Raw genomic sequence first — 12121 nt, 5'->3', positions numbered from 1 at the left:
TGAAAATGCATGAAATTCGAATTCATGCATGAAAACTGCCACCTGCACTCTTGACCCCATCCCCTCCAGCTTTGTCAAGGCCTCCCTTCCTGCTCTCTCTCCACTTATCATTGCAACAATAAACTCCTCCCTGTCTACAGGCATCGTCCCACCATCCCTCAAAATTGCTGCTGTTACCCCCATTCTGAAAAAACCTGGACTAAACCCTGACACCCTAAATAACTTCAGACCCATCTCCAACCTACCCTTTCTGTCAAAGGTTTTGGAACGCGCTGTAGCCACTCAACTCAAACATCACCTCTCTGCCAATAACCTGTATGAAACATTCCAATCCGGATTCCGCTCCAACCACAGTACTGAAACTGCTCTCCTCAAAATCACCAACGACCTTCTCCTCTCCTCTGACGCTGGCAACCTCAACATTCTCATCCTCCTCGACCTCAGCGCCGCCTTTGACACCATCGATCACACCATCCTCCTCACCCGACTTGAAACCACCTTTAACATTACCGGCACTGCCCTCTCTTGGATTAAATCATACCTCTCTGACAGACGTCAGTTCATCTCCATCAATAACTGCAAATCCCCCACTGCTCCCCTCCCCCAAGGTGTCCCCCAAGGTTCAGTTCTTGGCCCCCTCCTCTTCATCCTTTACCTGTCCCCCCTCGGTCACTTAATCCGCCGTCATGGTCTCCAATTCCACTGCTTCGCCAATGACATCCAGCTTTTCATCTCCACCAAGTCCATCTCCACCGCCACCCACTCTATCCTGACAAACTGCATCACTGAAATAAAATCCTGGCTTCAAATCAACTTCCTCAAACTTAACTGTGATAAATCTGAAATAATCATCATTGGCCCAAAAACGCTCACCAAGTCCACCCATAACTTTGCCCTCAACATCGACGGTTTCCCAGTATCCACCTCCCCTCACATCCGGAATCTTGGCATCATCTTTGACCAAACCCTCTCCTTCGACAAATACACTAAACAGATCACAAAGACAGCCTCTTTCACCTGAAAAACATCGCCCGTCTCCGTCCATCCCTCTCCTCCGTGGCTGCAGAAACCCTCATCCACGCCTTCATCACTTCCCGTCTGGACTACTGCAATAGCCTCCTTTATGGTTCACCCTCAACAATCACCAATAAACTCCAATACATTCAGAACTCCGCTGCCCGTCTACTCACCCATTCCCGGACCCGTGACCACATCACCCCCGTCCTTTACAAGCTTCACTGGCTCCCCATCTCCCAGAGAATCCAGTACAAAATCCTCCTCTTGACCTACAAAGCCCTCCATAACCTGGCCCCATCCTACCTGGCTGACCTCCTCTCCAGACACACTCCCACCCGCAACCGCCGCTCTGCTGGTACCAACCTCCTGACCCCCCCCCCCCCCCCCCCCCATCCGGACCAAATTTAGATCCTGGGGGGACAGGGCCTTCTCCATCGCTGCTCCCACCCTCTGGAACTCGCTACCTCACACCATCAGAGACTCCTCCTCACTCACCACATTCAAAACATCACTCAAGACCCACCTGTTCAACACTGCATTCAACATTTAACCCACAGCATCTAACCCCTGACTATCTCCTCTCCTTCTCCCTCCTTTGTGCTTTGAATATTTCCCTATTGATTCTTCTTTTTTTGCAATTGTTTTTATGTTTTGCTATGCATTATGTTTTGCACTCTGTCAAAGCGTCTTTGGGCTTCCTGAAAAGCGCTATATAAAATAAATGCATTATTATATATATGTATATATATATATATATATATATATATATATATATATATATATATATATATATATATATATATATACACAAAGAATTAAGTTAAGCACCCCTACACAACGAATTAAGGTAAGCACCCCCTAATATATATTCTTTATGTATATGTATACATTGGCATATATTCTAAGGTATGTGAGATCAAATAATGATTGGTATGACATTAGCAATTATCCATTGATGAAATTGAGTGATCAAAGTGAAAAAAAGTGATTGGTTGAGTCAGTGATCCGATCACGTGGGTCCTACACACGTTATTGACGCAAAGATCGCTAGAGGTCTTCTCAGAACAATGACTGTACGTTAGAAAACATAAACGTCATCCACACTGTCCGTGATGGACCTATAGCTCCATACTTAAATTGAGGTGAAAATATGCCTAAAATTCCCAAAAAATTTCACCTTAAATTATTCAGAATAAAATATTGAAAACGGCATGATTGTTATGTTTTTATGTGACCATAATATCACTTCTCCAGAAAATATAGCAATATCATGGGTATATTACACTGTTTTGACGACAACAAACTTGTAATGTGCGAGGTTGTAAAAAAACGGGGGGGGTGCTTAACTTAATTCTTTGTGTATATATATATATATATATATAGGAATAATATAAGTTATAAGTTGTGTGAACAGACACCACCCTTATCTGTGTAACTCGTTTGTTTTTAATAATTACATCCGCTGGTGCAGTCGGTGTGCTCTCAGATCAATATCTCATATTCATCTCCCTAATCATAGAAATGTATCTTTCCAGCATAACATTCTCTTTTCTGGTCCAAACTTTGGAATGACATGACGGATGGTTTAAAGTATTCCCCGTCATGATAAATTTCAAACATGTTTGAGAAATGTTTGCTCTCGAGTTGCAATTCATAACTTAATATCGAGCCGCTCCAATTCTAAACCATTCTTCCCGTGTTGCCTCCAATTCCAAATTGATTTTGTAGAACTACCTGACTTTGTGCCTTGGTTTATTGCCTGTGGTTGTTACCTAATCAGTGCTTTTATTGTTATGTGTAATTTTGCATCTTTGTTATGGGGTGCCCAACACGAGCAATCTGCTTTTCTGGGACGCATGCCACCTTCTGTTCCTGTTTTCATGCGTTGTATCGTATTGGATTTGAAGAAGGAAATAAGTGTTATTTAAATAATTGAATTCAATTGAAATTTAATTGCCTCTTAAATTGTTTGTCAACCTCAGGTGCAACATGGCTCCTGTGACGCCTTTCAAGCGAGATGTCGGCGTCCGCACGGATTTCCTTACCATGAACCCATCGATTTTGCCTCGCTTCTACGGGGGATTGCGTAACGCTACACTTCATGACCACTTTGTGGCGAGGCTGCGGGCGTTAGGGAAGGGCATTCTCTGGATCCCGGCGTTCATGGTACCACCTGAGCGTCGCTGGGTCGATGCTGCTACTGAGCTGATTGCACATGAGCGTCTCTCTCTGCACACTGCTGTACCTTCTCTTCGTCTAAATCACGCTGTGCGTGGGTAAGTGGAGTCACACCTGGAGGAAATTGTACTTTCTGTGGTTCATTTGAAGCTGCAGTGAAGTCTGAAGTCACATGTACAATATGTTGTTTTTTGAAGTGCAGATATTTCAGACTCCCCCTCTACACCTATAGGATAGGGGAAGGCTTATAGCTGTTGTTGGGATTGCTTCTTCAAGTAATGCCCCCATTTTTTTTATTGTACCACAGATTTTAGACCCTACAGAGTATGAAACCACCATTTGGAATTTGTTTTTCTTCCTACGCTCCCAATTTCTGAGAAGTATCATTTTCCGAGGTAACTCAAAAAGTCATGGATGGATTCGGACGAAACTTGATACAGGTTGGGTGTGTGACGAGGACGAATTGCTTAGATTTTGGTGAAGATCCGGATTCGGACTTGGATACGAGAATTTTTTTTTTTTTTTCCAAGTGATTATTTACCACTGAGAGATGGGGCCAAAAACAATATGCAGCACGATATCCCAAAAAGTTATGGGCAAGTTATGACAAAACTCAGTGTATGAGATGGGTAGGTGACGAGAACAAGCCGATTCGATTTTACTTCAGATCTGGATGCAGATCTGGCGTATCAGTGGGATACAAAACGTAAACTGTTCATCCTGGCAGAGGTATGTGCTCTACCGAGTGCCATTGTAGTAAAGCCTCCCCCAAAAGGACAGGGGGAGGCTTATATGGCTGTACTAAGATTTGTTTGTCCAATTAGTGCCCCAAAATTGTAATGGTACCATAGAGTTTCTTCGACCCCAATGAGTATAAAACCACCATTTTGAAAAAAGGAAACTTCTTCCTGTACTCCCAACTGTATGCTGAACTGTATAAACTTCCGAGCTGCATCTTGGAGCTGGCTGAGACTTTCGGAATGAAATTTTGCATCAATAATGTGAATGGAAAGTATGTGGGGTTGACATAATTTTTAAGGTCATGGCCTAATTATAGACTTTTGTATACATAATCAAGGCTTGCAGAAGAGCTAGTATACTGGGCGAATCAGGATGTAACAGGACAAAAGGAACAGTAGAGAGTGGGGGGAAACACCAACAGCAGAGTTGAAGGCCAAGACAGAGGGAGATTTGGACACGCAATGGGTGTGGGGATGAATGAGAACAGGAAAGGACAAGATGGATACAGAAGGAAGCACACAGTTGGGAAAAACTGGGAGTTTTGAAGGAGAAGGGCTTTGGGTTGGGTGGGATGTGGGGATTAGCAAGTGTAGGAAAGATCATGGTTTTGGATTGTGGATGATCTGAGATGGTGGTGAACAGCTGTTTTGAAGACCTGGAGGGAGGAGTGGGATTGAAGAGAATGATGAAGCTAGTTCCACAGGTGGAGAAAGAGAGGAACAAATGAGTGGTGGTGAGCTGTGATCCGAGATTTAGGTAGTTTCACCAGAAGGGGTTTGTTTGATAGGGGGCGGGGGACAAAGAGCATAGAAAGGGTAGAGGGTGCAAAATCAAAAAGGAGGCGACAGAAGACGGAAAGACCACCCACCTGTCTGTGTTCGTGAAGTGATTGTCTCATAGACTCAACATAATCGCGGGAGATTCCAATAATCCTGAAGGCTTAAGTTTCCACTGCATCAAGCTGAGCAAGATGTGAGGCAGCAGGGCCAACCCAGAGAGGAGAGAAGTACTCCATCATGCTGCAGACAAAATACTTGTAGGTGGATAGTTGTTCAGGTGTGCCAAGGAAAGACTTTGTATGATGGAGGATGCCCAGTCGGCGGCTGGCTTTGGAGGTTTGGAGGCTTTTGAGGTATATATGTGGTTTGCCCAAGAAAGATAATGGCTGATGGTAGGAAGGATATGGTGTGGCTGTACTTCCTCATTAGGATAGTTTAAAATGTAGATGTGAGGGTTTTCCAGACTTTTTTCTGAGAGAGATAGTAAGAACAACAAAACAACAACAGGCATTTTAAGGCCATTTTCCCTGCTAGAGCGGGGATTAGCCTCGCGGGCCCCATGACAATCTTCTCCATTTTGCCCTATTTTCTGCATCTCCCCTTGTTAACCCCCTTGCCCGCATTTCTTCTTCCACCATCTTTAGCCAAGTCTTTCTCGGTCTTCGCCATCCTCTACTTCCTTCTACATTCATTTCCATCACTCTTCTCAACCAGTCACTTTCATCCTTCCTCAACACATGACCAAACCATCTCAACCTGTTCCTCTTCACAGCATCAATCACAGGCTCTATTCCCATCATTTTTCGCAACTCATCATTTGTCTTCCTCTCTCTCAACGATACTCCGCACATCCATCGAACCATTCGCATTTCCACCCTTTCCAACCTTCGTTGCTGCTCTATGTTCATTACCCATGTCTCGCTCCCATAAATCATAACACTTCTCACACAAGCAGCAAACACCTTTCCCTTCAGCTTCAACGACACTCCCCTCCTCATCAGCACGCCACTCAGTTCTCGAAATTTCTTCCATGCACATCTCACTCTAGCAACCGTTGCCGAGTCTGACCCACCTTCTCCATTCAGCATGTCTCCGAGGTAGCAAAATGTTTTCACACCTTCCAGCTTCACACCATCTCCAAGATCCAACTCAACATTTCCTCCATCTGCAGCTCCCTCTGTGCACACCTTACATTTGAATGTAGCTGCCACACTGGTTAATGACCCTCTCAGACCACTACATTTTTGATGAACCCACTCAGCGCACATTGTACATTGAATGGAGTTCACTCCGACACCCTTCCTGCACACAGCACAGGGCCACTTCCCAGTTCTTTCCACCTCACCACATGCTTTACCACTTGCCATCACCTTCGTCTTTCTGATATTCACCTTCAGACCTTTTGTCTCCATACATTCCTTCCACTTGTTCATCTTTTCCTTCAGTCCATCCATACTTTCCGCAATCAACACCAGATCATCTGCATACAACAACTCCCACGGTAAACCCTCCTTTACGTTCTGAGCCAGCACCTCCATCACAGCTACAAATAGTAGTGGACTTAGTACCGACCCCTGATGCACTCCCACCTTCACCTCAAACTCACCACTGTTCCCGTCCTTTGTCCTTACAGCTGTGCACGCTCTTTTGTACATTGCCATCACTACTCTGATCAACCATTCCTCCACTCCTAACTTCCTCATTTCCCATGTCAATACTTTGCGTGGAACCCTATCGAATTCTTTCTCCAGATCAACAAACCCAAGAAACAACTCATTCCTCTTCTCCATGTACTTCTCCTGCAACTGCCTCACCATAAAAAGCGTGTCTGTCGTTCCTCTTCCTGGCATAAATCCAAACTGCATTTTGTCGATCTTCACTTTCTTCCTTATCCTCCTCTCCAACACCCTTTCCAATACCGTCATTCCATGCTCCAATAACTTTATCGCTCGGTACAAGCCACACGCTAGAGGGTCACCTTTCCCCTTGTATAGAGGGACGAGGGTACTCGGTTCCCAATCCATTGGAATGCGGCCTTCTTTCACCGCCAGATTACAGATCTCTGTCATTCTCTTCACACTCCAACTTCCTGCTGCCTTCAATATATCTCCCACAACTCCCGTCGGCCCTCCCGCTTTTCTACTCTTCATTGCTTTTATCGCTTCCTCAACTTCCTTCTCAGTTATCTTCTCTGCCGGTCCTAAAACTGGGTTACTCTCTATGTTGCCATCCCATTCATTCTCTGAATTCAACAGCATTTCCACATATCTTTTCCATCTTCCTTTGGGTCTGGGTCCACAACGATTTGTCCCACTTCATCCTTCAACAACTCACCCCCATCACATCACACCTCTCTTTCGCTATCTGCTTTGCAATCGTGAATACTGCTCTCTGACCCTCTTCCGAATTCAAGCATTCTCCGAACATTTTCCTACATGCCTCCTGTGCCTTTGCCACCTCTTTCTTTGCAGCCTTCTTGGCTGCCTTATAACTTTCATGCTCTGCTGTTTCTGTTCCCGTACCCTTCGCCTTCTTCCACTCCTTGAACTTCTTCCTCTTCTCGTCAATCCTCTTTCCAACTTCATCATCCCACCACCATGTTTCCGAGTGCCTCGGTGGTCCTTTTGTCCATCCACATACCTCACCAATGGCTCCCAACAGACTAGCTTTCATTGACATCCAACCACTTTCAAGCTCAACCATATCATCCTCTACCCTACTCAGCCTCTCTTTTAATGCCTCCCTTACTGTCACCTCTTTCAACCTCCACACCTTCATTCTCGGTTGGTACTTCACCCGCCGAGCTCTCCTCGCACCTTTCACCCTTATGTCGCAGACAACCAAGTGGTGTTGTGAAACAGCCTCCTCCCCCGGGATCACCTTTGTGTCCCGGAGGTGCCCCCTATCTCGCCTACGCACCATCAGGTAGTCAACGGTTGTCGTCGACCCACCTGATGTGTATGTAACAAGCTTATTATCCTCTTTCTGGAACTGAGTATTACAAATCAACAAATCGGCTCCATCAGCAAACTCAAAAATCCTTTCACCTTCTCCATTTCTCACACCATATCCATAACCCCCATGAACTCCCTCAAAACCATCCATACTCCTTCCCACATGTCCATTTAGGTCTCCTCCTACCACAACAACTTCCTCATCTTTCACGTTTTCCATCAGCTTCTCTATCGCACACCAGAACTTGTCCTTCTCTTCATCGCTCCGACCAACCTGCGGAGCATATCCCGAGATGACGTTCACCAAGAGCTTTCAAATCATCATTTTCACCATCATCAACCTATCACTCACTCTCGTCACACTCACCTCACTGTCTACAAACTCCTCAGAAAACAGGACACCAACACCATTCATGCCCTCCAGGTACCCTTGCCACACAAACTTGTATTTCTGTCCCTGCCTACCCTTCACCATTCTCACACCACTTCCCTTCCATCTTGTCTCTTGCACACAACATATGTCCACTCTTCTTCTGACCAATACTTCCACCACTTCTCCTGATCTCCCTGTCATTGTCCCTACATTCCATGTCCCAAACCTCAGAAACGGATCTCCACTTCGGGCTGTACCCTGCCCATATGTTGTTGTAATTGTCATGGTTCTCTTTTTGAGGCAATGTTTTTATGGCCGGATGCCCTTCCTGATGCCAACCCTCTTAGTCGTCTCTTACGACACGCAGGGATACGGTGTACCTATTCTAATCCAGGGTACACACTGGGAAACGTTTAAAACATGGAAATTCTGGGGGCGGTGGGGTGGGGGGCATCACGGCTGCGGGGGCCCCAGCAGCACCACACCACGGCGGCCCGGTCAGCACCACACCATGTCGGCCCGATCAGCACCATACCACGTCGGCCCGGTCAGCACCACACCACGTCGGCCCGGTGAGCACCACACCATGTCAGCCCGGTCAGCACCACACCACGGTGGCCCGGTCAGCACCACACCACGGCGGCCCGGTGAGCACCACACCACGTCAGCCCGGTCAGCACCACACCACGGCGGCCCGGTCAGCACCACACCATGGCGGCCCGGTCAGCACCACACCACGGCGGCCCAGTCAGCACCACACCATGTCGGCCTGGTCAGCACCACACCACATTTGCCTGGTCAGCACCACACCACATTTGCCTGGTCAGCACCACGGCGGCCCGGTCAGCACCACACCCTTGGAAAGGACTTCAATGCACGTCGGCCCGGTCGGCCCAAAGCCTGGCGCGAAGTCCAAGGACATCAGCACGTCATCCGAAAACAGCTCCGGTTGGTGCGAACCACTCGGTCAATGGCGCGAACCAGGTCCCGACACGCCCTTGCTCGCTTGGCCCCGATGAAGGCCTCGCTGGGTGTTCTCCAATCAGGGGCAAAATCGCCCAAGCCGCGCTGGATTTCGGCAGCGGAAGCCTTGCTCGCTCGGCCCTGATGAAGGCCTCGTTGGGTGTTCTCCAAACAGGGGCAAAATCGTCCAAGCCGCGCTGGATTTCGGCAGCGGAAGCCTTGCTTGCTCGGCCCCGATGAAGGCCTCGCTGGGTGTTCTCCAAACAGGGGCAGAATCGCCCAAGCCGCGCTGGATTTCGGCGGCGGAAAGCAGCCACGAAGCGACGATATTCGGTCGGGCTGTAATGCGAACACCACGGCGGCCCGGTCAGCACCACACCCTTGGAAAGGACTTCGATGCTGTGGAGAGATCGAAGCAAGCCCAAACAACAAATTGAACCACAAATTGAGGGAATGAGTTTATTCAAAATCGAGAGAGATAGTGAGAGTTTGAGATTTTTCAGAATTGAAAGGTATATTCCAAGTGTTGACCAGCTGGTCATTTTTTCAAAAAACACTTTTAAAACATTTTTTCACCATGACTTGACTTAGGTTTGTCCAATCACCACGAAATTGCCCACTCGAGATAGCCTCGACCTATGTTTAATTTACATCATTCCCCTCCAGGTTAAAGGTCAAGGTCATAGACCACTAGGAGTAATAAACCACCATTTAGGCTTTCTCCCTTTCTTCTACCAATGTCCTCGCTGTATCTAGGATCCAGATTGGACTTTCCGAATGAAATTCTGCATCAATAATGGGAATAAAAAGGTCATGGGTTGACGTAATTGTTTGTCCTTGACCTAATTTTAAGCGCATGACCAAAGTATGGACATTTTAACATTTTCACCAAAACTCGATTAACTCTTGTCCAATCGGAATGAAATTTCCTTCACTCGATAGCCTGGATTAAGGCACATTTGCACTTAATTTATATTGTACTCCTCTGGGTTAAGGGTTAAGGTCAAATTATCGTCTGAAAAAAAGAACGTGTTTTTTGTCATCGCTCAATTTTGCCAATGCGGAATCGTAAACAACACCTGTCCTACCAAGATGTTCTTGCATCATAGTAGTGTAACTGCCCTGAAGTTGTGCACCTGATATTTGATTCATGTCCTTGACCTACTTATTGGATTGTGACCTAATTAACAAAAACCATAAAGATTCTTTTAGATCATAACTTGAATAATTTTCCTCCGATTTTCATGATGTTGGGTTTTATGGATAGATTGTCGATGTGGACACATTTTATTAATCTACACTATATCCCTAAATGTTGAAGGTCAAGGTCATATGGTGGTCCAAAAAAATATGGCCATCATTGGATCGCAAGCCAAGGGTAAGTCGTCGGTGATCTTCAAGGGTAAGCCGGTGGAGGTTTATCCTTGGCCGGTCACCTTGTGATCGCAGATATCTAGTTGGCATTGTGCTCACAAAAATGAAATGTCCTATATAATAAACTACATAAGTTTATTTACAGTATCGGACAAAACCTCGGATAGGCCACTTTGAGGTGATGTGAGCTGCCCTTTTATCACTTATTTCATGTTTGTCAGTTTCTAACCACTTATTTTATGCATTCCTTTTCAAACTGTTGTTATTTTAATGTACAATGACTACTTCTGCGTCCATAGGTGTTGTTATCACATTGTTGGATAAATTGACCTCGTCTTCTTGACCTATTAATCATTTGCCTCCTCCTACTCATTCATAAGGTTTGATCTTTTTCAAATACGCACTTGAAATGTTTAGGTTTTATACATTTATTTTTGATGGAAGGTGGGGTAGCTTATTTAGTCTGCTCACTCACCTGGTGAGTGTGGGTTTAACTCTGAGGTTGCATAACATAAAACTGATATTCTCAGGTGGTACCTGTCAGGAGAACTGCATCTTGAGACATACGATCCTTCGTTTAGCGACATTAAGCTCGTTGTCCCATCTACATTTAGGTTGTGCACCTTAATGTCAACGATCTGACAGTATATTTCAAAAACAATGGGCCATTGTGTGCTGCATGGTACCTTAGCCAAATGTTTGGCTTGGAGTTAGCCTTGTTGATTAGCAACAAGTGTGCAGTGTGTAGAAATGCCAGGGAGTGGTCATGGCCCAAGCACGTACTTCAACAAGTGGGTGCTCTTCAAATTGCTTTTACTCTTGCACAATTAATGGAGTAATTTGCTTTATTTATTTATTTATTTATTTAGTGAGTTCGTTATATAATCTTTTCAATAAGGATTTGCAGTTGGGAATATTTAAATAACTCAAATGTGTATTCTCTGACCTCAATTTAACGAGAGAAATACTTAATTCGGTAAACAACATGGAATCACATGGTCCGTGCATCTGCCTTTCTCAAGAGTGGAAACTGCTGGATCCAATTACCTGCCAAGTCAAGCCTGGCTGTGGGGCCTTTATCAGACAGACAATCAGTTGTCAAGCTCCAGTAAATTAAGTGGGAAATTAAACACCTTCCTCAAATAACCACTTTTATTTAATAAATAAATAAATAACAATTGCTCACATTATGTAAAACAGCTGAAAAACCAATTGATGTATTAACTAAAATGACACTCGGTACAGCACATACCTCTGCCAGGCCGAACAGTTTACGTTTTGTATTCCATTGATAGGCCGGATCCGGATGTGGATTTTCACCGAAATTAAATCAATGCTTCCTTGTCACACACCCAACTTGTCCACCAAATTTCATTCCAATCCGCACACAACTTTTTGAGATGTCGTGCTATATATATTTTTTGGCTCTTTTACTCAATGGTGAAGAACCACTTTTAAAATTCTGATATCCAGATCCAAATCTTCACCAAAATCTAATCAATTTGTCTTTGTCACACCCCCAACCTGTCCACCAAATTTTGTTTGAATCCATCGATAGCATTTTGAGATCTCCTGCTCACAGACAGACAGACAAACAGACAAACAGGGGTGAAAACATCACCAAAGTAGAACGGCACTCAGTAAAGCGCATACCTCCGCAAGGCTGAATAGTTTGTTTTGTATCTCACTGATGGGCCGGATCTGGATTCGGACCTGAACCAAAATTGAATCGTCTTGTTCTC

General features: G+C 45.3%; 1 protein-coding gene across 2 annotated transcripts in view; it reads left to right on the top strand.

Moving 5' to 3' along the window:
- The window catches only part of LOC137431081 (CMP-N-acetylneuraminate-poly-alpha-2,8-sialyltransferase), a 113249-nt gene that overhangs the window by 86321 nt on the left and 14807 nt on the right, over positions 1-12121 (top strand). The window contains exons 4-5 of one of the 2 annotated variants that reach the window (XM_078781386.1): positions 3000-3293; positions 3503-3826. In XM_078781386.1, the coding sequence (XP_078637512.1) occupies positions 3000-3293; positions 3503-3509 (301 nt within the window). In that variant the 3' untranslated portion in view covers positions 3510-3826. Of the gene's footprint in view, positions 1-2999; positions 3294-3502; positions 3827-12121 lie in introns of those variants that run through there. The other variant, XM_078781385.1, reaches the window with a different exon arrangement.

The sequence above is a fragment of the Myxine glutinosa genome, chromosome 7, assembly GCF_964187855.1.
Source record: "Myxine glutinosa chromosome 7, kmMyxGlut1.1, whole genome shotgun sequence".
In the NCBI taxonomy this organism is placed as follows: Eukaryota; Metazoa; Chordata; class Myxini; order Myxiniformes; family Myxinidae; genus Myxine; species Myxine glutinosa.
This window is presented reverse-complemented; position numbering and strand designations above follow the sequence as displayed.